Consider the following 25,242-nt stretch of genomic DNA (forward strand, 5'->3'; position numbering starts at 1 on the left):
TTTCATATCTGAGCCATCGTCTTCTGATTAATGAATTATTTACTCACGTTAGTCTCATTCCAAATGTCGTAAATTGTTGGTTATTTGCACAAACCCAGTCTTCACTATGAGTCATCCATACATCAATTGTCTTAAATCATTTATTTATTACTAAGTAATTCACAGAAATGCATAAACAAACAGTACATATGGTTACAAGAAATGATAGGAGAATGTGCCCTAGTGGGCTAAACCGGCATTGCGGCTTGGTGGACAAAAGGGAAGTGGTGGTCGACCAAGAAGTCACTACAAAGTGATCATTATAACAATAGAAATGCTAATCCTTTGCACATGAACACTCACTCATTCGGGAACGATTACAATCGATGTATATATTTACTCTGTGTGTCGTCTTGATCGCTGGTGAAAAGTTTCTTTTGTAGAATTGTCCATCTCTCTCTGTTAGAGTGGATTGTTCAGAGTGACATTCATTTGCTATAGAATGGTTGTTTCGGCGGTTGTCGTTCTTTGCGTTCAATGATACCGAATTCCTAGCTGCAGACTTGTAATTAATATCAAAGACTTGTTCTTATTCTGTCGGTATCGACAGTCTAAGAGTTTAACCACGTGGTATGGTTGAAAGATTCAGCAATGGTCTGCAACCTTTGTACTCCCGTGATTAAGAGAAACATGGTCTGACTGAGAATTTCTCAAAGTTGGGTTTTATTCGGTATTGCAGAAAAAGGGCTGTCCCAGGATACCTGACCCTAACTGGGCTCAGGGGCGGTCCTCTGATTTAGTTCAACTCAAAAGGGAATTGGAGTTTCCTTCATTAAACAGTCCAAAATCACATTACACAATTTTACATACAGTATCATACTCACTCATCTTATACAACAATTAGATGTAAACCTCATATCTGAGGCTATTATATAAACAGCGTTATGGTAATGTGGCCACACCGTCTCCCATGAGCTTCCCCAAGTTGTAACAAACGGACCAGATCGTAGCTGGATTCTTCACCGATCTTTTATACCTTCTCCGGAACATGAAATGTGTTCGGACCTCAAGTTCTGTGAGGTGGAAGAAATTCCTTTGTTCTCTATGAAAAATCACTCTGTCTCTTATACTGTGTGGCCATGAGGCAGGGTCTTCTCAGGAATTTATGACCTCTCTGACTACAGCAGTTTGGTTGTAGAAGCAGAGAGCGGGGGATGGTGCTCGCTGTATCCAAAGAGGGCAACATCATGACACCCAATATTTCCATGTTTGTTGTTTTTTTGCCAGTCATGCTTATTCAGATAGACACATTACCCACTCATACCAACAGTGTCTAGTCCATGCAATACGATGTAAACTACAGCCTAAATAGTTTGTTGGTTTGTACCTACATTTACTTCTTCCTTTTAGACCCACATACTCAGTCATAGACATACTCTAGGCTGCACCACATAATGAAATGGAACAGCACTATTATTTTGAGTCTCTGTGACCTATACACGTGGTGTATTCCCAAGAAGTCAACATTTGTATTTTCTCCAAAACGTTTTGCTACGGTGTGCACCAATGAATACAACCCTGCTCTCTGATACCTTTGCATGTGGTAAGTTCATCATTGTCTGCAGACATCTAAAGAAGACCATGCCACTGATTAGTCAATTCTGTTAAGCACCCATTACGACAGTTAGCTATGCCTCTGAGCAGAGCACTCTTTAAAAAACACACATATATATATACACAGTGTATAGTCCTCTGTGTTAGCAATGCCAAAGCCAATTTCTGGTCCCAGTCCGTCCCTGCCTGTAGTCTTCATTAAACTACAGCAACAAGGACCAATGCCCTCCAACTCCACTTATCTATGGATTCTAGTGGGTTGTAAATTCAGATTCCATTGTTGGTGGAACTAATATCACTCCATAACCGAGTTTCTGATGTTACAAATTTGATTAAGAACTGTCCTGTGTGCAATCCTTTACGTCTGCAGTGGTGTCAAGTACTGAAGTAAAAATATGTTAAAAGTTGTAACGGCTGTTCGAAGAAGAGGACCAAGGTGCAGCGTGGGACTGTTCGTGATTTTTAATAAAACAAAAAATAAATAACAAAGCGGAACAAACGAAACAGTTCTGTCTGGTGCAGACACACAAACAGAAAATAGCTACCCATAAAACACAGGTGGGAAAAGGCTACCTAAGTATGGATCTCAATCAGAGACAAACGATAGACAGCTGCCTCTGATTGACAAACACACAGAAATAGAAAACATTGAATGCCCACCCCAACTCACACCCTGACCAAACCAAAATAGAGACATAAAAAGGATCTCTAAGGTCAGGTTGTGACAAAAGTACTGCTTATGTTGTTTTTTGGGGGTATGTGTACTTTACTATTTATATTTTTGACAACTTTTACTTCGCTTCATTCCTTAAGAAAATAATGTACTTTTTACTCCGTACATTTTCCCTGACTAAGTTCTCGTTACAGTTTGAATGGTTAGCAGGAAAGGAAAATGGTCCAATTCACACACTTATCAAGAGAACATCCCTACAGCCTCTGATCTGGCGGACTCACTAAACACACATGCTTGGTTTGTAAATGATGTCTGTGTTGGAGTGTGACCCAAGCTAAAAAAACAACAAGAAAATGGTGCAGTCTGGTATGCTTTATGTAAGGATTTTAAAATGATTTTTTACTTTTCATACTTAAGTATATTTTTTTGCAATTCATTTACTTTTGATACTTACTTTTGATAGTATATTTCAAACCAATTACTTTAACTCAAGTAGTATTTCACTGGGTGACACACTTTACTTGAGTCGTATTCTATTAAGTTATCTTCACTTTTACTCAAGGTTGACAATTGGTCAGTTTTCCCACCACTGCCACTCTGGTTAATGACGTGAAGCTCATCAAAACACCATGGATCTCAGTGAGTCGTCCCACACGGCAGGCTGTTTCAGCTGCTGTATCTGGTGCCCATTGAGAAAGATAATGACACGTGCATGACTCACTCCTGCATTCACACTTCAGCCAACATAACATACAGCCCAGGTCGGTGTCGTTGTCTGAACAACATGGGGTTGGGTTTCTAATCTGTTACCTACTTACCTGCCTGGGATGTGGTTCAGCGGGAGTAGCTTAATGTGAGGCTGTACAGAAATGGGACTGGCTATATAGCAGACGATCCTGTCCATCTGTAGACTGGTCTAAATCAGGCATTTTGCACTATTTCTGGTCGCAGTCCGTCTCTGACTGTATAGCTATCTCTGAATGTTAATATTACAGCCTATGTTGTCGTCAGTATAGGCCTGTTGTACTGAGCGTTGTACTGAATATGTAGTATTACCCAATATATGATATTTCTTATTTATATATGTATAGATATTTATTCTAATACATCTCATAGTATTGGAGGTTGAATAGATGCTTTGCATAAGGTGCTGTTGGTTGGTAAATAATGCCATGTGCTGTTACAACTGTAGCCAACATACCTCATCCTGTAGGAAGGAGAGATACTCTGGGATACACACCTTGTTGTGTTCTTCCTGTAGGAAGGAGAGATACTCTGGGATACACACCTTGTTGTGTTCTTCCTGTAGGAAGGAGAGATGCTCTGGGATACACCCCTTGTGTTCTTCCTGTAGGAAGGAGAGATACTCTGGGATACACACCTTGTTGTGTTCTTCCTGTAGGAAGGAGAGATGCTCTGGGATACACCCCTTGTGTTCTTCCTGTAGGAAGGAGAGATGCTCTGGGATACACCCCTTGTTGTGTTCTTCCTGTAGGAAGGAGAGATACTCTGGGATACAACCCTTGTGTTCTTCCTGTAGGAAGGAGAGATACTCTGGGATACACACCTTGTTGTGTTCTTCCTGTAGAAAGGAGAGATACTCTGGGATAGACCCCTTGTTGTGTTCTTCCTGTAGGAAGGAGAGATACTCTGGGATACACCCCTTGTTGTGTTCTTCCTGTAGGAAGGAGAGATACTCTGGGATACAACCCTTGTTGTGTTCTTCCTGTAGGAAGGAGAGATACTCTGGGATACAACCCTTGTTGTGTTCTTCCTGTAGGAAGGAGAGATACTCTGGGATACAACCCTTGTTGTGTTCTTCCTGTAGGAAGGAGAGATACTCTGTGATACACCCCTTGTTGTGTTCTTCCTGTAGGAAGGAAGGATGCTCGGTTATACACTCCTTGTTGTGTTCTTCCTTTAGGAAGGAAGGATGATCGGTTATACACTCCTTGTTGTGTTCTTCCTAGTTTCAAAAGACACAGGTGTCTGTAATCATGGCCAAGAGTGGCCTAATATCATTGGTTAATTATCAAATATTAAAATGTCATACAAAGAACAGCATACAAACAACAAATGGATAGCATACGATCATAAATTCATTTGACTTCACAAGCCTACAAACAATTACAATGGCAAAGTCACAAGAATGGCTTCAGATCAAAGTCTATGTTGAGACCGAAGGGCGCAAGGGTCTTTAAGTTAAAGATCCAGGCAGCCTCTCGTTTTAACAATAAATTAACAATAAATGAAAATAGCTGTTGCAGCGATATTCCCCATCCAACAGGATCCGGCACCTCTCAGGTTTGACTTTGTTTGTTCCGGCACCTACAACAACCACCCGAGCCACTTCCTGTTCACTCCGCTACCATCCAGAAGATGAGGTCAGTACAGGTGCATCAAAGCTGGGACCGAGAGACTGAAAAACAGCTTCTATCTCAAGGCAATCAGACTGTTAAACAGCCATCACTAACACAAAGAGGCTGCTGCCTACATACAGACTTGAAATCATTGGCCACTTTAATAAATGGATCACCAGCCACTTTAATAATGTTTACATATCTTGCATTACTCATCTCATATGTATATACAGTATTTTATACCATCTATTGCATCTTGCCTATGCTGCTCTGTTGTTGCTCATCCATATATGTATATATTCTTATTCCATTCCTTTACTTAGATTTGTGTGTATTAAGTAGTTGTTGTGGAATTGTTAGATATTGTTAGATATTGCTGCACTGTCAGAACTAGAAGCACAAGCATTTTGCTACACTCACACTAACATCTGCTAACCATTACCTCTCGTGACATGATTTATGAATTAGTTCACTGTTTGCACTGTAGACATTCTAATAAACGCGATCAGAATTACATCAAGTTGCCTCCCAGAAAGACCATCAGGCAAAAGCTTAGTGATCTTTCTATGTTGTCATCCTATCCTGCCACACTGATTCCAGACCTGCTCTCTTATTTGTACATAGAGGTTATGGGGAGGGCCAGTGGGGTATGTAACTGATCTTGACACAGGTCTTGGTAGTGGTGGTCAGCTAGTGAAGAGGTCCCTACATAATCACGTCACTTAGCCTAGTCTAGTCCTTTCCCTAATGAATTTGAATAGTGGGAAAGCCAAATAAACAAATGATAAGAAAAGGTAGCCTACATGGATTGATTTTATTTGAAGTTATATTTAGATATTGTGATATTCATTCTGCTGCTACATTGATGTCTTGTCAATTATATGATATTCGGGTCTTGTAAGCCCCACAACTGAGTATGTGTGCATATGGAGGGTGTTCTACAGTGTCTTCTTAAAATGTTGCTGTACCTTGATGTCTAGAAAATGAGGCTATAAGAAATTCAGACTTGTGTTAGCCCCGCAGCTATACTCAAGTATGTGGGCATACTGCAGTACTTGTCTAAAATGCTTTGAATGAATTAGCACCTTTTTTATTTTATTTTTTACCTTTATTTAACCAGGCAAGTCAGTTAAGAACACATTCTTATTTTCAATGACGGCCTGGGAACAGTGGGTTAACTGCCTGTTCAGGGGCAGAACGACAGATTTGTACCTTGTCAGCTCGGGGGTTTGAACTTGCAACCTTCCGGTTACTAGTCCAACACTCTAACCACTAGGCTACGCTGCCACTAGGCTATGCTCTACCTTGGAGAGTGCTGTCCGTTTTACCACCATAGATTTTAGGCTATTTGGCTGCTACTTTGTGTTTGACACTATTTTTCTCAATCTGTTTTGGTATCCCAGAGCCCCCTGGACAACCCGCTCAACCTGTCTCTGGCCCACACTCCAGTACAGTAGGTGGCGGTAAAGCACCATAACTTTGGATGCCAACCGCCGATAAACCCTTCCGAAGAAGACCGTCCGTTTTGTTTAAATTAGCAGGCGGATTTTTTAAAACTCTTTAGTTATTTGTGTAGAAACAAGTTTCTAAACGGATTTTTTCAAAATTATCGAAAGTGGAAAGGTACGTATTTGTTTGAAAGACGTTTCAATGGGTTGTTGCATTTAATTTATAGCTAGAAATATTTAATTGTAATACCCCAGGCAAATTCTAAGAGACTAAGTAAATGAACTTTAGTTAGTTGGCTAAATTAGTTGTAATTTAGCTTATGTTTTTCAAGTCTAACAGTAGTTTTTAATTGTATGTTGCCCCAGTGGAATGTTATTCGTTAAACAATATAACTTGCCAACGTTATCACAAGAAATAAAGTAGGAAGTATTTGCATGTGAAAGGGTCATGGTGTACATTTGCCTCACTGATGTGGCGTTGCGTTTTTGAGAAGGTTAGTGGGAGGGTGACCACATTTTAAAATACCCAAATGCGAGACAACTGGATGATTTTAAAGGACCGTGTAGTTTCAAGTTTTAATGTCACAAATACAGTGAAATGCTTTTCTTGTAAACCCCAACAATGCAGTCATTGATAACAATGTAATACAAAAAATAACAAACTATATTTACGCTGTTTACAATTTTAGGGATGGATACGGGCTCGTTAGAGGTAGATATGTTAACGTGATTTATGCATCAGGATATATAGTACCATTCAGGTTTGGACACACCTGCTCATTCAAGGGTTTTTCTTTATTTTTACTATTTTTGACATTATAGAATAATAGTGAAGACATCAACTATGAAATAACACATTGAATCTTCTTCGAAGTAGCCACCCTTTGCCTTGACAGCTTTGCACACTCTTGGCGTTCTCTCAATCAGCTTTATGAGGTAGTCACCTGGGATGCATTTCAATTAACAGGTGTCTTTTTAAGTTAATTTGTGGAATTTCTTTCCTCCTTAATGCGTTTTAGCCAATCAGTTGTGTTGTGACAAGATAGGGGTGATTTACCAAGTAAGGTCATCTTCTGTATAAAACCAAGTCCATATTATGACAAGAACTGCTCCAATAAGCAAGAGAAACAACAGTCCATTAGGCCGTCATTGAAAATAAGCGTTTGTTCTTAACTGACTTGCCTAGTTAAATTAAGACATGAAGGTCAGTCAATCAGGAACATTTCAAGAACTTTTAAAGTTTCTTCAAGTGCAGTTGCAAAAACCATCAAGCGCTATCATGACACTGGCTCTCATGAGGACCGGCACAGGAATGGAAGACCCAGAGTTACCTCTGCTGCAGAGGATAAGTTCATTAGTTTCCAGCCTCAGAAATTGCAGCACAAATAAATGCTTCATAGAGTTCCAGTAAGTTACTTATCAACATCAACTGCTCAGAGGAGACTGTGTAAATCAGGCCTTCATGGTCGAATTGCTGCAGAGAAACCACTACTAAAGGACACCAATTATTAGACATTTGCTTGGGCCAAGAAATACAAGCAATGGACATTAGACAGGTGGAAATTTGTCCTTTGGTCTGATTTGTCAAAATGGGAGATTTTTGGATACAACCGCCTTGTCTTGTCGTTCATATCACCGAGCTGACAAGGTACAAATCTGTCCTTCTGCCCCTGAACAGGCAGTTAACCCAGTGTTCCTAGGCCGTCATTGAAAATAAGCATTTGTTCTTAACTGACTTGCCTAGTTAAATAAAGGTTAAAAAAAATATGTGGGAACTCCTTCAAGACTGGAAAAGCATTCCAGGTGAAGCTGGTTGAGAATGTCAAGAGTCACTATTCTTCACTATTCTACAATATAGTAAAAATAAAGAAACCCTTGAATGAGTAGGTGTCAACTTTTGACTGGTACTGTCTGTAATATATAAATCAAATACACACACATCATAATAGTAGCAGTTGGTGTGTAGAGTCTATGTGTAGCTATGTGCGTGTGAGCAAATGATTTGAGTGACATGTTGGAGTATCCGTGTGTGTAGGGCCCTGTGACTGCATAAGTGGTGCAAAAGGAATAATAAGAGGTCAACTCCAATAGTAAGTGCATCTATTTAGCAGTCATGGCCTGTAACCTACAGTGTAACCCTCCCCGCTCACACACAAATACCGCTTATGGTGTAGTAGCAATGTTATAGGTGCCGGAGAGCAATACAAATGTAAATGACGTCATCGCTTCACGGCTGCCTATGCCCACACAAAGTCGCAAGACACCAAGTTGCCTCAAACACGTATATTAGGCATATCTCATTTAAAAATAGGGCCATGGCATCATCACTGTGAATCGTGAATGATAATTCTTCACGTTTTACCAGCGACTTGTCCAAACGGATCATTTGATCTCATTCAGTTTCATGGGAATATGCATTTAAATCTTCTTGAATGACTTAACACCTTCTGCTCAAAAAAACAAACTACACTGAACTTAAATATATAAATGCAACAATTTAAACGATTATTCTGCGTTACAGTTCATAGAAGGACATCAGTAAATATACATAACTTCATTAGGCCCTAATCTATGGCTTTCACATGACTGGGCAGGGGAGCATCCATGGGTGGGTCTGGGAGGGCATAGGCCCACCAACTTGGGTGCCAGTTCCACCCACTGGGGAGCCAAGCCCAGCCAATCAGAATGAGTTGTTCCACACAGACAGAAATACTCCTCAGCACCCCCCCCTCACCCTCCTGAGACAATCCCGCATGTGAAGAAGCTGGATGTGAAGGTTCTGGACTGGCGTGGTTACACGTTGTGAGGCTGGTTGGATGTACTGCCAAATTCTCTAAAATGACGTTGGAGGTGGCTTTTGATAGAGAAATTAAGCTGAAATTCTCTGGCAACAACTCTGTTGGACATTCCCGCAGACAGTATGCCAGTTGCACGCTCCATCAAAAACTAAAAACATCTGTGGCATTGTGTTGTGACAACCACATTTTTAGTGGCCTTTTATTGTCCCCAGCACAAGGTTCACCGGTGTAATGATCATGCTGTTTAATCCGCTTCTTGATATGCCACACCTGTCAGGTGGATGGATTATCTTGGCAAAGGAGAAATGCTCACTAACAGGGATGTAAATCAAAGCACATTCTGTCCAGTCGCTCACGCTGTTGAGCTTTGGCCGCACTATATATATTTTTTAAATGTACTCTTCAGCTAGTGTCCTAAACCCCCAAAACACATTCTTATGAGATATGTTATTTGGAATACTAATTACATTGTGATCTTCCAAGACATTGATTCAGCTTTGCTCTAAACCAGGGATGGGAAACTTTGATGGGGGTGGGGGCCACAAAAAAAAGGAAACTCATGAGTGGCATTATTGGCTTGTGGGTCCATGTACCTACATTGCGAGCAAAACATTTTTAGCAGCCCCCATTGTGACAGTGAAGAGTTCTAATGTTAATCTCCTTCAATTCTACACATTTTTGCCATGGGGCGGAGGCAAATGTTTGCAGTTTCTGATAATTGATGATCAATGGACCCCACCAGGGTTGGTAATTGGACCACGCTTACTACCAGTTTGGTAAATTAGCTGGCTGCTAGATTAGATCATCTAAGACATTTTGTTGACATGGACTTGTGGAATGACTGTTTTGGCGCCGGAGAGCTCGTGCTTTGTGGTATTGCTCGCCTGAGGTATTCTATCTATCAAGAGTTCTCATCTATATTATTCGTAGCTGTCTATTTACCACCATAAACCAATGCTGGTACTAATACTGCACTCAACCAGCTGTATAAGGTCATAAGCAAACAAGAAAATGCTCATCCAGAAGCGGCGCTCCTAGTGGCCGGGGACTTTAATGCAGGCAGACTTAAATCCGTTTTACCTCATTTCTACCAGCATGTCACATGTGCAACCAGAGGAGAAAAAAACTCTAGACCACCTTTACTCCACACAGAGATGCATACAAAGCTCTCCCCCACCCTCAATTTGGCAAATCTAGCCATAATTCTATCCTGATTCCTGCTTACAAGCAAAAACTAAAGCAGGAAGCACCAGTGACTCGCTCAACACGGAAGTGGTCAGATGACACGGATGCTATGCTACAGCACTGTTTTGCTAACACAGACTGGAATATGTTCCGGGATTCATCCAATGGCATTGAGGAGTATACCACCTCAGTCATCAGCTTCATCAATAAGTGCATCGACGACGTCGTCGAACCATCAAACAAGCATAGTGTCAATACAGGATTAAGATTGAATCCTACTACATCGGCTCTGACACTTGTTGGATGTGGCAGGGTTTGAAAACTATTACGGACTACAAAAACAAACCCAGCTACGAGTTGCCCAGTTGACGTGAGCCCACCAGACGAGCTAAATGTCTTTTTATGCTCACTTCGTGTCAAGCAACACTGACGCATGCACGAGAGCACCAGCTGTTCGGGAAGACTGTGTGATAACGCTCTCGGTAGCCGTTGTGAGCAAGACCTTTTAAACAGGTCAACGTTCACAAAGCCTGATGGGGCCTGATGGATTACCAGGACATGTACTCAAAGCATGGCAGACCAAGTGTCTACACTGACATTTTCATCCTCACTGAGTCTCTGTAATACCTACATGTTTCAAGCAGACTGCCATAGTGCATGTGCCAACAGAAGCGAAGGTAGCCTAGCTAAATGATTACCGCCCCGTAGCACTCACGTCGGTAGCCATGAAGCTTTAAAGGCTGGTCATTGCTCACTCGGGTTCTCCTGAATAGCGCACCGTTCTAAGGCACTGCTTCTCAGTGCTAGAGGCGTCACTTTAGACACCCTGGTTCGAATCCAGGCTGTATCACAACCGGCCGTGATTGGGAGTCCCATACGGCGACACACAATTGGCCCAGGCCGTCATTGTAAATAAGTATTTGTTCTTAACGGACTTGCCTAGTTAAATTAAAAAAACATCAACAGCATTCTCCCAGATACCCTAGACCCACTCCAATTTGCATACCGCCCCAACAGAGCCACAGATGCAACCTCAATCGCGCTCCATACTGCCCTTTCCCACCTGGACAAAAGGAACACCTATGTGAGAATGTTTTTCATTGACTACAGCTCAGTGTTCAATACCATAGTGCCCTCAAAGCTCATCACTAAGCTAAGGACTCTGGGACTAAACACCTCCCTCTGCAACTGGATCCTTGACTTCCTGACGGGCCGCCCTCGGGTGGTAAGGGTAGGCAACAACACGTCTGCTAAGCTGATGCTCAACACTGGAGATCAGTCCCCTCCTGTACTCCCTGTTCACCCACGACTGCGTGGCCAAACACGACTCCAACACCCTCATTCATTTTGCTGACGACACAAGTGTGTCTGATCCCCAACAACAATGAGACCGCCTATAGGGAAGAGGTCAGGGACCTGGCAGTGTGGCACAAGGACAACAATCTCTCCCTCAATGTGAGCAAGACAAAGGAGCTCATCGTGAACTACAGGAGACAGTGGACCGATCAGGCCCCTGTTAACGTCGACTGGGCTGTAGTGGAGCAGGTTGAGAACTTCAAGCCCTGAAACAGCCCTGAAACATGCTATATACATTTCACAGACACAGTGTGTTTTACATTTAGTTATTTTTAGTCCCACCTTCAGCTACCCTCAACCCTTCCCATCGTTCTCTGAATACCATCCAATTTATTTGTGCCTTGTATTTTTAAACTGCTGTGATGTTTCACAGAAGTTCTGAACCATTCTATTCTCAGTGTTTTACAGATTGTAAATTAAATAAACATTTTTGCTAACAGTATTAAAATCTGCTGGGATGGTTGTATTCCTAATATCGAACATTCTATTGGTTGCAGGACTTTTGTATAATTTAAATTGAAAAGCTAAAGTTTTGAATCTGGTGTTTTTGTATCAGTTCATAAACCATGTGGCATGGAATTGGTACATCTTTGTCTTCCCAACTATTTTGCAATTATGGCACAGCTGTACCTTTTTTTGGGGGTATTTTAAATGAAATTTGCTATACTAGTTTTATTAATTTTCTTTTAACCAGTTTTTGTCTTTAGTGGAGGACTAACAAACAAGTTCCTTTCCCCCTTCATTTTTACATTAATGCTGGTTGTAATTTGGGGTATAGGAGACATTTCCATATTTTTGTTAGCTGCATGTGTGACAACTCCACCAGTCCTATTTATGATATAATTTAAAAATATTATGCTGTTTAATCCCCCCCCCCCCACCCAAAATGTTAAATTTATCAATGAGTATATTTGAGTTTAACAATATGTTGCAACCAACTTTTCTATGGCTTGTTTTAGAAATAGTCGCTATTTTGGGGATTATTTCATTTTCAAATAACAAAGTGAGAAGTTGTAATCTGAATAAAGGGGGAGAACTATTTTGGATTTAAGTGTGACTTTTGTATGACTGAAACCTTTAGTGAGAGGTCTCATGCTTTAATATTTAATTTCTGTCTTCTGAATTCATATTCATTATAATAAATAGGCCCAGTTAATTTTGTTTGGCTTGCCATTCCAAATAAAAAATAATTAAAAAAAAACACATTGCTAGGTGTAGGCCATAAGTAGAAAGGTAAACTGGGATATGACTAAAGTGTTAATCAGGGTGATTTCTCCACAAATACACAGGTATTTTCCTTTCCATGGTAACAAGATCTTATAAAAATATATTTTTATTAGCATTTATTGTAGATATAATTTTCTTTCCGGATATGAATAGGACATACATTTTTGGTTGCGGGACAAAATGCGGGACTGTCACGCACAATCCGGGACAATGTCACCCTAGTAAGTGGGTGACCCCCTCCCACTTCCTGCTAGTGTGCCCATTTTTCATTGTTCATATGGAGGCATTTGCAGTTAGTTGACTGGTTTGGGAAACATTTGCTCTCCTATTTAAACATGAACTGTTCTGGCTATCCATGTATAGCCTACATGTATTTTTCTGGCTATGTCTTTTCTTCATTCTTTCACCAGATCCAGGATGAACCGAGCATCCAGCAGTAGGCTCTCTGAGCTCCCTCAAAGAGTTGAAAGCAACAGAATGAGTATGGTTTATGCAACACCACAGAGGTTAGTGTTCAAACGAACATCAATGGAAGTTGCTTTATGGGATATGTATTTGCTAATACAATGAGCATATCAATATTTGTTCACAGCAAACAATCCTTTGGAAAGTTGAACATTCCTAAACCCCAGTCTGTCACATCCGAGAGAAGAACCAGCTTTTTTGGTAGTCGGTAAGTCCCTACACGGACGAAAATACCATTATACACCTAGTTCTCTATCACTGTCACCATGCGAGACAAAGACTCTTCCTGTTAGTGAATCCATATGATTGGGAGCCATTTCCCACTGCCAAGTTCAGTGGTTCCCAACTCCAGTCCTCGAGTCCCTCAGACAGTACAGGTTTTTATTGTAGCTCTGGACATGTTCACACTGCAGGACTTTCTGCTCCAATCAGTTTTGTTTTTCAATTCTTTTTTCTAATAGTGACCGTCCAAACAGCAAGTTAAAAGTGAACCAATTGAATTTGTGTGTTCTGACAGCCTTCATTTGCTGACATGGCTATGCTAGTTGTCATAGTAACGGTGGTTGTGCACAGTGGTGTAAGCTGATTGGTGGTGGCGCTTGTGCTTCCTATCACTTAGAAGTTATGTATGGAATCCATATCATGCCAAATGTAAATCACTATCCACAAACACCTTTTGATTTGTATTTGTAAATCGATATATTGCATTAGAATTATTTTATGACTGTAGATATGCAGGTCATTTCCAAGGGCCTTAATAAAAATGACTACCATAAAGATTTGCACATAGGAGAGATGCGCAAACATGACAGATATGGCATAAGAAAAAGAAGTTATCACACAAAGTGATTTGTATTCATAGAAAAAGGTTTGTACCCATAGAAAGTGATTTCTATATGTCGTTGGCAGCCTCTCGTTTGGCATTGTTGATGTCTGCCTTTCAAGGATGCAGAAATTATAGTATGTTACCCATAGTATGTTACCCATAGTATGTTACCCATAGTATGTTAACTCAAATCAAATGTATTTATATAGCCCTTCGTACATCAGCTGATATGGTCTATAAATGACCAGCATGGTCCAATAATAATAAGGCAGAACAGTTGAAACTGGAGCAGCAGCACAGCCAGGTGGACTGGGGACAGCAAGGAGTCATCATGTCAGGTAGTCCTGAGGCATGGTCCTAGGGCTCAGGTCCTCTGAGAGAGAGAAAGAGAGAATTAGAGAGAGCACGAGAGAGCACACTTAAATTCACACAGGACACCGAATAGGACAGGAGAAGTATTCCAGATATAACAAACTGACCCTAGCCCCCCCCCGACACAAACTACTGCATCATAAATACTGGAGGCTGAGACATGTTAACCATAGTATGTCCAACGTAAATAATCGAAGCCCTAGATTACTCTATTTGCAAAACTATTGCTGTGGACACCCGTTTATCACCCACATAGGTGAATTAGCAGGCCAGTGTGATAGCACCACTAAATGTGAAGGATATGTCATCTATTGTAAATTATTATAATCGATCCGCTGTCTCATGTTGCACAGACGATGAGCATCAAGGAGACATAAGTGTTCCTGAGGCCTCCAACCATTTCTCCAGTAGAGGCATGCGAAAGGTAGAGGGGAGGTGTAGGATATGGGATCAGACTTTATAACGATAGTGCTTCCTTCCCCTTCCTCGCCCCAATCTGGGCTTGAACAAGGAACCCCCTGCACACATCGACAACAGTCACCCTCTTAGCATCGTTACCTCTCGCTCCAATAAAATCGCGGTCTTTTGCAGATTAAGTGAAACAACTACTTCAAGGTCTCAGAGCGAGTGACGTCACGGAGTCTCAGAGCGAGTGACGTCACGGATTAACACGCTATTAGCGCGCACCTCTAACTAGCTGGCCATTTCACACCGGTTACACTCACCCCCTTCGCGGGCTCCTTTTCCGCATCAACCAGTGATCAATGGGATCGCCTTTTTTTCAACGACTACATCGCTTTCTACGCGTGAGAACTTTTTGTCGTTATGGCGTTTTACTTAAGGCTCTTGGAAATGACCTGCATATCTGCAGTTATATTAAGAAAATCTAATGCAATGTATAGATTTACAAATCAAAATGTGTTTGTTTGTGGAATGGTGATTTATATTTGGCATGATATTGATCCCACAGTTATGTAGCAAAATCTACGGTGAAAAGAAAGCCTGCCAGGGTTGTTTCACAGTTGCTTTGAATGTTCAAAATCATAATGTCAGAACATCTTTTTTTAAAGCCTCAAAGGACAAGGTGATCCATCTTTCAGAACAAGTCCTTTTTGGCTAGCCACATAATTCAACTAACTAGTTAGGTAGATGATTAGCGCTATAGCACATTCACTAAATTGTTAGTAAACAATTAAAAAGCTAGTTATCTACCACATGTTCTTGTCAAAACTCTCAGACTAAATAGCAAATAACAAGATATGCCAAACAACAGTTGTAAAACCACGAGGGCAAATCAATCAGATTTGACCATTCAGACACATCATGGTCCGGAATCAGATTTGTGACTTGAAATGTCTGCTACCATGTGCTGTTTGACTGTTCAGGCTGCAGGAAAAATAACATATATTTGAATCAGATATGCAAAAAAAAATGGATTTGAGTCACTTCAATGTGAACCAGTCATATTGTGGTACCATGAATGCTAAAAATCTGATGAACTCTTTTCAGGACCAGTGGGACTGGCGTGGCTCGCAACAGCGCCTTTGGTGGCACAGAGAAGATGAAGGATCCCCGGCCCTTACACGATAAGGCCTATGTTCAGCAGTGCATCAGACAGTTGTGTGAGGTATGGATTCCTAATATACACACATTATAAAGTATCTCAGAGTAGGAGTGCTGCTCTAGGATCAGTTGTCACTTTTACATCCTCATGAATAAGATTTTATGACCTGGGGGGGTTCTGGTCCTAGATCAGCTCTCTTTCACAAAGACACATAATTTCCCTCGTTCTCCTCTAGTTTCTGTCAGAGAAGGGCTTTTCGGGTTCAATGTCAGTAAAGTCTCTCCAGTCGCCCTCCACCAAGGAGTTCCTAAAGATCTTTGAGTTCATCTACTGCCTCCTGGACCCCACCTTCCAGATGCCCACCTCCAAAGTGGAGGAAGAGGTCCCCAGGATTCTCAAAGACTTGGGGTAAATAGTGGTTAGAGTGTTGGGCCAGTAATCTCGTTGCTGCATCGAATCCCCGAGCCGACAAGGTAAAAAAAAAAAAAGTCGTTCTGCCCCTGAACAAGGCAGTTAACCCACTGTTCCCAAGTAGGCTGTCGTTGTAAATAAATAAATAATTTGTTCTTAACCTCTCTGGGATATGTGGGACGCCAGCGTCCCACCTGGCCAAAAGCCAGTGAAAATGCAGAGCGCCAAATTCAAATAAATTACTATAAAAATCGAACTTTCATGAAATCACACATGGAAGATACCAAATTAAAGCTACACTTGTGAATCCAGCCAACATGTCAGATTTCCAAAAGGCTTTTCGGCAAAAGCAAACGATGCTATTATCTGAGGGTAGCACCTCCGTAAACATAGAGAGAAAGCATATTTCAACCCCGCAGGCACGACAAAATGCAGAAATAAAAATATAAATCATGCCTTACCTTTGACGAGCTTCTTTTGTTGGCACTCCAATATGTCCCATAAACATCACAAATGGTCCTTTTGTCTGATTAATTCCGTCGATATATCTCCAAAATGTCCATTTATTTGGCACGTTTGATCCAGAAAAATACCGGTTCCAACTTGCACAACGTGACTGCAAAATATCTCAAAAGTTACCTGTATACTTTGCCAAAACATTTCAAACTACTTTTGTAATACAACTTTAGGTATTTTTTAACTTAAATAATCAATAAAATTGAAGACTGGGTGATCTCTGTTCAATACAGGAGGAAAACAAACTGTAGCTAGCTTTCTGGTCACGCGCCTTATTTTAACAGTACACTTGAAGTGACCCTCGTTTTGAACAGGGCTACTTCATTCCACAAAGGAAAAACCTCAACCAATTTCTAAAGACTGGTGACATCCAGTGGAAGCGGTAGGAACTGCAAGAAGGTCCCTTAGAAATCTGGATTCCCAATGAAAACTTATTGAAAAGAGTGACCTCAAAAAAAAAAAAAAACGGAATAGTTTGTCCTCGGGGTTTCGCCTGCTAAATAAGTTCTGTTATACTCACAGACATGATTCAAACAGAGTGTTTTCTATCCAAATCTACTAATAATATGCATATATTATCTTCTGGGGATGAGTAGCAGGCAGTTGAATTTGGGCATGCATTTCATCCGGACATGAAAATACTGCCCCCTGTCACCAAGAAGTTAACTGACTTGCCGAGATAAAGGTTACATTGAAACATTTTTTAAATGAGCTCATTCTGCCGTACATGTTAAAAATGGTCTGTGTCCCAAATGGCATCCCTATAGGCCCTGGCCAAAGGTAGTGCCCTACATAGAGAATATGGTGCTATTTGGGACTCAGATGTGATCATTTGCTGTTTGCATCTGGTTTTTGTACGCTAGCCCATTCCTCATTCTATGATACTGACTGTATATTTCTGATGGCAGGTATCCATTTGTTCTCTCCAAAAGTTCCATGTACTCTGTGGGGGCACCACATACATGGCCACAGGTCTTGGGGGCTGTTGTCTGGCTCATCGATACTGTGAAGGTGGGTATTAGTACAGCAGAATACTACCTAATCTCTAAACTCATTAATAACATTGTCTAAATGAAGGTTTGAATAATGAATGTATATAAAACATTTTTTATCAGGATCCCCATTAGCCGACGCCAATGGCGACCACTAGTCTTACTGGGCTTCGACATAACGAAATCCTTTACAATTTACATATTTAAAAACATGGATTGTGTGTGCATCTATTAGTTACTTGTCAATACGTGAACAACAAAGTTAGGTCACATGGGGCAGAGGCCTTGTGCAGTGAACGAGTACTTTATTTTTGAAACCAGGTTTTGTTGTTCAAGATGGGAGTTCCATGCAGTCGGGGCTCTGTATAATACTGTATGTTTCCTTGAATTTGTTCTGGTTGTTTTGCAGGTCTTTTGCTGTATGAGTGATCAGGACCTGCTCTTTGCTGATTTCTCTGACGGAAGCACTGAGATTGAGGACGGGGTTGAGTTCAACAAGGTACAGAAACAACTTACTCACAACAAAACCATTTAGGATGTTAGGTTTCTATTTGACCCTGGACGCTCCCTTCCGTTTCTAGCTCTTTCTGGACTACACCGCTGAAACATACAACAAGTTCATGCAAGGAGCGGATACATTTGATGAAGAGGATGCAGATTATCTTGCTAAACTAAGTAAGCAGTGATGACAAAGTCATTGTTTTTAATTGTGAGTTGTGCCTTTTCCTTCCAAATGAACATATAAAAATAACCAGCAACAAGCGCATAAAACGTCAACTTTATATTTACAGAGAGACTTTACAACGTTGACGAAGGGCTTCTCGCATCCATGGAGGAGAAGTACAGGATTCTGAGTGATGAGGTTGAACGACTGGAGAAAGAAAGTCAAACGGTTCGTCCTTTTAATCTAAGGTCTGTATATACAGTGCATTCTGAAAATATTCCACATTTTGTTATGTTACAGCCTAATTATCAAATGTATAAAATATTTTCCCTCATCAACTTACACACAATACCCCATAGTGACAAAGATAAACATTTTTATGTGTTAACTTCGACTCCCAAGTTGTGGTAAATTCAATTGATTGGACATGATTTGGAAAGGCACACACCTGTCTATATAAGGTCCCACAGTTGACAGTTCAAAAATCAAGCCATGAGGTTGAAGGAATTGTCCGTAGAGCTCCGAGACAGGATTGTGTCGAGGCACAGATCTGGAGAAGCGTACCAAAAAATGTCTGCAGCATTGAAGGTCCCCAAGTTCACAGTGGCCTCCATAATTCTTAAATGGAAGACACAAAGAGCAATCGGGGGAGAAGGGCCTTGATCCAGAGTTCAGAGAGATCCTTGCTGAAAACCTGCTCAGGACCCCAGACGAAGATTCACCTTCCAACAGGACAACAAGCACAATGCCAAGGCAACGCAGGAGTGGCTTTGGGCAACAGACAGAGCCCGGACTTGAACCCAATAGAACATCTCTGGAGAGACCTGAAAATAGCTGTGCAGTGATGGTCCCCATCCAACCTGATAGAGCTTGAGATGATCTGCAGAGAAGAATAGGACAAACGAACCAAATAGAGGTGTGCCAAGCTTGTAGTGTCATACCCAAGAAGTCTCAAGGCTGTAATCGCTGCCAAAGGTGCTTCAACAAAGTACTGAGTAAAGGGTCTGAATACTTATGTAAATGTGATATTTCCGTTTTTTATTTTGCAAAAATTTGCTGCAATTGATAGAAATTGTGTTTGCTTTGTCATTACAGGCTATAGTGTGTATTTTGATGGGGGGAAAAAACACAATTTAATCTATTTTAGAATGGAACAAATGTGGCAAAAGTCAAGTGGTCTGAATACTTTCCGACTGCACTGTATTTATAGATTTTTCCAAGTTCTGCGACTGAATATTGTACACATCTCACCTAGTTTAAGCAGTCGATGAGCAAACGTGCCAGTTACGTTTGAACAGAGCAAATTTGATTCACTATATTTGTAACCATTTTATTCACTTTGGAGCAGGACCGATTGATGGTCAAAAGAACGGAGAAAGTCAAACTTCAGACAGACCTGCAGAAGCTGCAGAGTTATCGCAGTAACCTGGAGTCTTTCAAAGCCAACCTGGAGAACAAAGCCTCTGGATTGGCCGAGGAGCTGGAAGCATCGGGTAAAAAACCACGACCAAACATTGCTACTCTTGTGGTTTAGCTGGTCTTGCGGTATTGATGCAGCCTCCAGGACACTTTTCTCTTTCTAAAGTGTCTGTATATGTGGTCTACTGCCCTCTGACACATCTCTCTATCTGTCCCCACTTCCTCTCATTCCCTGTTTAAACAAAATGTGAAAATCCATTAAAATGTACCTTCTTTTTTTTTTTTAATTGCTACTCTCCTGGAAATCCTGAAACGTTGTCCTGTGTAGGACTGCAAGTGGAGACCCTAAAACAGGAGGAGTCCCGGCTCCAACACATCTTGTCCACCCAGAAGTTCACTCCCGCAGACATTGAGAGGATCAACTGGGAGAAGAGGGAGCTGCAGCAGACCATCAACAGCCTGAGCAAGAGCCTGGAGCAGGCCGAGCAGCACATGTGGAACGAGGAGATCGCTCTGGCCAAGGCCAAGGAGACGGTAAGGAATAGGATGCTGGCCTGATACGACTGCATTCTATACTCATCTGTCTGGTAAATAAAGGTTCAATAAGTATTGTTTTTTAAATGACTAGCTAGCTATGAGCCAGTGCTGAACAGTCTTCTCAGTCTTATCCACTGCTAATGATTTAGGCCGAAGTGAAGCTGGCCGAGTACCACAAGCTTGCCCGCAAACTGAAGCTCATCCCCGTGTCTGCCGAGAACGCATGCGGCCACGACTTTGAAATCAGGACCTCCACAGAATACGGACCGTCCACCGTGGTTCAATGCAGAACACAGATTCAAGTATGGCGATTTAGTTCTCATCGAACAATCGCTTTATTACAACAGTTGTGTATCTGGACCTAATTCTGTGGCTTATTCTCTACAGCAACTACTGAGGAAACTGATCACTGATGTGGACGAGGAGTGTAGTCGACTGACAGACATGAAACTAAGCCTGGAGGAGTCCATAGAACAGGTGCCGAGACATTTCACTGTGTTTCTTAGAAGTCCGAAGGTTTTGTCCCATTTTTGGGGTGTTTTTTTTTCTTAACGTGGGTCTTTTTTCTCTTTCAGGTGAATTCCAATATTTCAGATAAAGCGAATGACTTGAAACAACTGAGAGAGCAAATCCGTAGGCTCGACGAGCAGCTCGAACAAGACATGCAGGTGGGTTATATTTTCAATATTACAAATGTTTGAATATTGTATACAGGAACCCATCTGAAATATTGCTTCACAGGCCAGTCATTTATTGATCAGGAAGTTAATCATTGGTCCATCCAAGGTTTTCCTATGTAGAGTTATTTAAAGTGACTGCATAAATGATAACAGAGAGTGGGAGGGGGATGTGAATAGTCTGTGTAGCCATTTGACTAGAAGCTCTCAACCTGCTCCACTGAGAGCCGGTGTAGTAAGACTCAATCTTGTATTGGATTTCTTATAAGTTTCCAGGTTAGAGTCCCGCTCCTTGAAAGTAGCAGCTCTAGCCGTTAGCTCAGTGCGGATGCTGCCTGTAACCCATGGTTTCTGGTTGGGGTATGTACGTACGGTCACTGTGGGGACGACGTCATCGATACACTTATTGATGAAGCCATTTATTTTAAATGTATTGTTTCCACATCTGTGGTTAAACTGTGTTTTTTTATCATTTAGAAAAATGACATCCCTCTCTCTGTGGTGTGTAGGACATTGCCCATGAGGAGCAGAAGTGGTCTGCTGAGATGGAGTCTGTGGAGACCCACCGCAAGCTGCTGGAGAAGAAGGTGACCCTGGGCTATGATGAGTCTGTGGAGCAGCTAAAAGCTGCACAGCAACAGTGAGTAGTGCTCCTCCTACCAATTATTTTGGACCAAATCACAATGTTGAGGGCTACAGGGCGTAGTTTCAAGTTTTATTGTCACGGGCACAACTACAGTGAAATGCCTTTCTTTCCTGACTGACATGGCAGTAATCATCAGTAGTAAAAATACTAATGTAAAGTAGGAAAAGAACACACAAGAAATAGAACCATGAATAACATGAGACAGTAAATAAGCTACTGTTTATATACAGGGTCAGTTCCAATACCATATTTACAATGTGCAGAGATACAAGGGTTAAACTAGCGTCCTGTCCAGGGGGTGTGCTTGTACATCAAGCTGCCTCACACAACAAAAACAGGAGATATGCTCCTGGCCTATGAGCCGTTCTGGCCCGGACAATGATACTTTATTTACGTACGGTATGTTTAGGGCTTTACAATTATTTCACAACCACGTGAAGTTTGTTTTCATTGTTCATTGTTGACCCCCCCCCCCCCCACCACCACAGTATTTGTCTTTCTACTCCACAGGTACCATCTTGTCCTGCAAGAAACCAATGAGGAGCGGCGGACTGTGGTTAACAACCTTGCCAGTGTGTTAACCACGGCTGCCAACCACCTGTCCATTGTAGAGGTCAGTCTCCATCTTGCCCCTAACCTGTCGTTCACAAAGCCACTGACCTCGTGCACATCTCGTCTTTATTTAAATATGTATTTTATTCCTTGTCTTGATATTCCTTTTTACAATAACAACTTGATTTGACAATGACTGAGCCTGAAATTCACATTGTGATCATTTCCAGAAATTCTTAGAGGATCAACACAAGCGAGTAGACAGGGTGTACGCGGAAGCTTTCCGGGAGGACGAGGTGGACATTCAGAAGATGAAGGACATTATGGAGAGCTTCATCGCTAAAGTAAATAGCATGTAGTTCCATGCTTTACTATAAAAGCTGACATGAGCTCTAACTCTTTACTTGGTTATTCCATTCATTCCATTGGAACCATCCCAGCGGGCAAAACTTGGTTTGTTGTGACAACAGAAACTAGTTGAAATGACATCATTGACAACCAGTTTTGCCTGTTGGGATGAGTGCAGCTTTTCTTCTCTTCTAAGTGACGTCTTTACTGACCACGGTGAGCAGAACATCAGTTCCAAAGGGCCGCACCATCTTCTGCAGTTTCCCTGGTCACTGCTCTAAAGCATTGGGAACTTGTGAGACCAGATGGGAAGACTGTATTGGGTGCTGGTAGAAAACATGTTTCAATAGGAGTTTTACTTTGTTCAAGTACCCCTGGGTTAGATAATGGGTGTTAAACCTCTTTGTAAGGTATTTTAATGTTGTGGTGGTTCTCATATCAGCCACTAGAGGGCAGTGTAAAGCTAGATTTAAAATACAACAGTTTCTGGTCGGGTGAAATTTATATTATGGTTTGTTTTTCGCTGCAGTTTGTGATGCTTTAAATAAAGATACGTATCCCCAATATTTCCATGTTTGTTTGTTTTTTGCCAGTCATACTTATTCAGATATAGACACGTTACCCACTCATAACAACAGTGTTTAGTCCATGCAATACGATGTAAACTACGGCCTAAATAGTTTCTGTTGGTTTGTACCTACATTTACTTCTTCCTTTTAGACTCACATACTCAGTCATAGACATACTCTAGGCTGCACCACATAATGAAATGGAACAGGACTATTATTTTGGGTCTCTATTACCTATACATGTGGTGTATTCACATGAAACCAAACGGTTGTTGCTATGGTTTGCACTAATGAATACAACCCTGCTCTCTGATACCACCATTTTTTTTAAAGGTATCCAATTGCTAGTTAGTCTTGCAACTCCCTTATGGACTTGAGAGGTAAAGGTCGAGAGCCGTGCATCCCTTGAAACGCAACCCGAACCAAGCTACACTGTTTCTTGACACAATGCCCGTTTAACCCGGAAGCCAGCTGCACCAATGTGTCAGAGGAAACACCGTACACCTGGCGACCGTGTCAGCGTGCACTGTGCCCGGCCGCCCCAGGAGTCGCTAGTGCGTGATGGGACAAGAACATCCATGCTGGCCAAACCCTCCCCTGACAGCTGACTTTAAGCATCAGCTGTCGGAGCAGCTTACCGCTCATTGCACCTGAACCACAGCCCATCTGTAAATAGCCCACCCGATTAACTCATCCCCATATTACTTGTTTTGCTCCTTTGCACCCCAGTATCTCTACTTGCACATTCATCTTCTGCACATCTATCACTCCAGTGTTTAATTTCTAAATTGTAAATATTTTGCCACTACGGCCTATTTATTGCCTTACCTCTAATCTTACTACATTTTCACACTGTATAATTATTTTTATTTTGTGTTATTTACTGCATGTTTGTTTATCCAATGTGTAACTGTTGCACTGTTTTGCTATATCTTGGCCAGGTCGCAGTTGTAGATGAGAACTTGTTCTCAACTGTCCTACCTGGTTAAATAAAGGTAAAGTAAAAAACCCGGAAGGCGCTGGGGCCTATTGTGTCTCGCCCCATTGGTCTCCCAGTCACAGCCAGCTGCATCAAAGCCTGGACTTGAACCCTGACTCTAGTGGCACAGCTAGCGCTGCAGTACCTTAGACCACTGCGCCACTCGGGAGGCACGATCTGATACCTTTGCATGTGGTAAGTTCATCATTGTCTGCAGACATCTCAAGAAGACCACGCCACTGATAAGTCAATTCTGTTAAGCCCCCATTACAACAGTTAGCTATGCCTGTGAGCAAAGCACTCCTTAACAAATAGTTAAATTCCAAAAGCTATTTTTATTTATTTAAAAAAAAATGTGGGGTGGGGGTTGTAGTTAGAATTGAAATGTGGGGCGGGGGTTATTCTAGTGGGTTGTAGTTAGAATTGAAATGTGGGGCGGGGGTTATTCTAGTGGGTTGTAGTTAGAATTGAAATGTGGGGCGGGGGTTATTCTAGTGGGTTGTAGTTAGAATTGAAATGTGGGGCGGGGGTTATTCTAGTGGGTTGTAGTTAGAATTGCAGTAAATTCAGAATCCAATTTTGGTGACACTTTAACTCCATAGCCATCTTTCTGCTTGAGAGTTTCTGATGTTACATATTTGATTAAGGACTATCCTGTGCACCTTCCTTTACATCTCTACAGAGGTATAAAGTACTTAAAGAAAAGTACTACTGAAATAGTTTTGTGGTATGTGTACTTTACTCTTCATATTTGTGACAACTTTTACTACTTCATGCCTAAAGAAAAGAATGTACTTTTTACTCCATACATTTTCCCTGACAAAGTTCTCATTAAATTTTGAATGGTTAACAAGAAAGGAAAATGGTCCAATTCATGCACTTATCAAGAGAACATCCCGGGTCATCTCTATTGCTTCTGATCTGGCAGATTCACCACACACACGCTTTGTAAACAGTGAGGATTTTATTACGTGAATCTTGGTGGGGCAAAACAAACATGGGATGCGGGCTAGCAAGCCACTACACAACACTAAACAATGCGATAGTTGTACTATAACGGGGACA

General features: G+C 41.5%; 1 protein-coding gene across 2 annotated transcripts; it reads left to right on the forward strand.

Annotated features, from left to right (window-relative positions):
- The first annotated feature begins 6,141 nt into the window (after positions 1-6,141).
- Positions 6,142-23,195, forward strand: LOC115111241 (kinetochore protein NDC80 homolog). 2 transcript variants are annotated; one of them, XM_065011378.1, is made up of 18 exons: positions 6,142-6,249; positions 13,051-13,146; positions 13,233-13,313; positions 15,813-15,930; positions 16,103-16,275; positions 17,703-17,805; positions 18,196-18,285; positions 18,368-18,461; positions 18,578-18,678; positions 19,799-19,943; positions 20,198-20,403; positions 20,556-20,708; positions 20,794-20,883; positions 20,982-21,074; positions 21,593-21,723; positions 22,240-22,342; positions 22,512-22,625; positions 22,826-23,195. In XM_065011378.1, the coding sequence occupies exons 2-18, from the start codon at positions 13,058-13,060 to the stop codon at positions 22,826-22,828; spliced, it is 1,887 nt and encodes a 628-aa protein (XP_064867450.1). In that variant the 5' UTR covers positions 6,142-6,249; positions 13,051-13,057; the 3' UTR covers positions 22,829-23,195. The 2 variants fall into 2 exon arrangements, with proteins under 2 accessions (XP_064867450.1, XP_029492964.1); XM_029637104.2 differs by having other exon boundaries at positions 22,512-23,195.
- The last annotated feature ends 2,047 nt before the right edge of the window (positions 23,196-25,242 follow it).

The sequence above is a fragment of the Oncorhynchus nerka genome, linkage group LG27 (assembly GCF_034236695.1).
Source record: "Oncorhynchus nerka isolate Pitt River linkage group LG27, Oner_Uvic_2.0, whole genome shotgun sequence".
Taxonomy (NCBI): Eukaryota; Metazoa; Chordata; class Actinopteri; order Salmoniformes; family Salmonidae; genus Oncorhynchus; species Oncorhynchus nerka.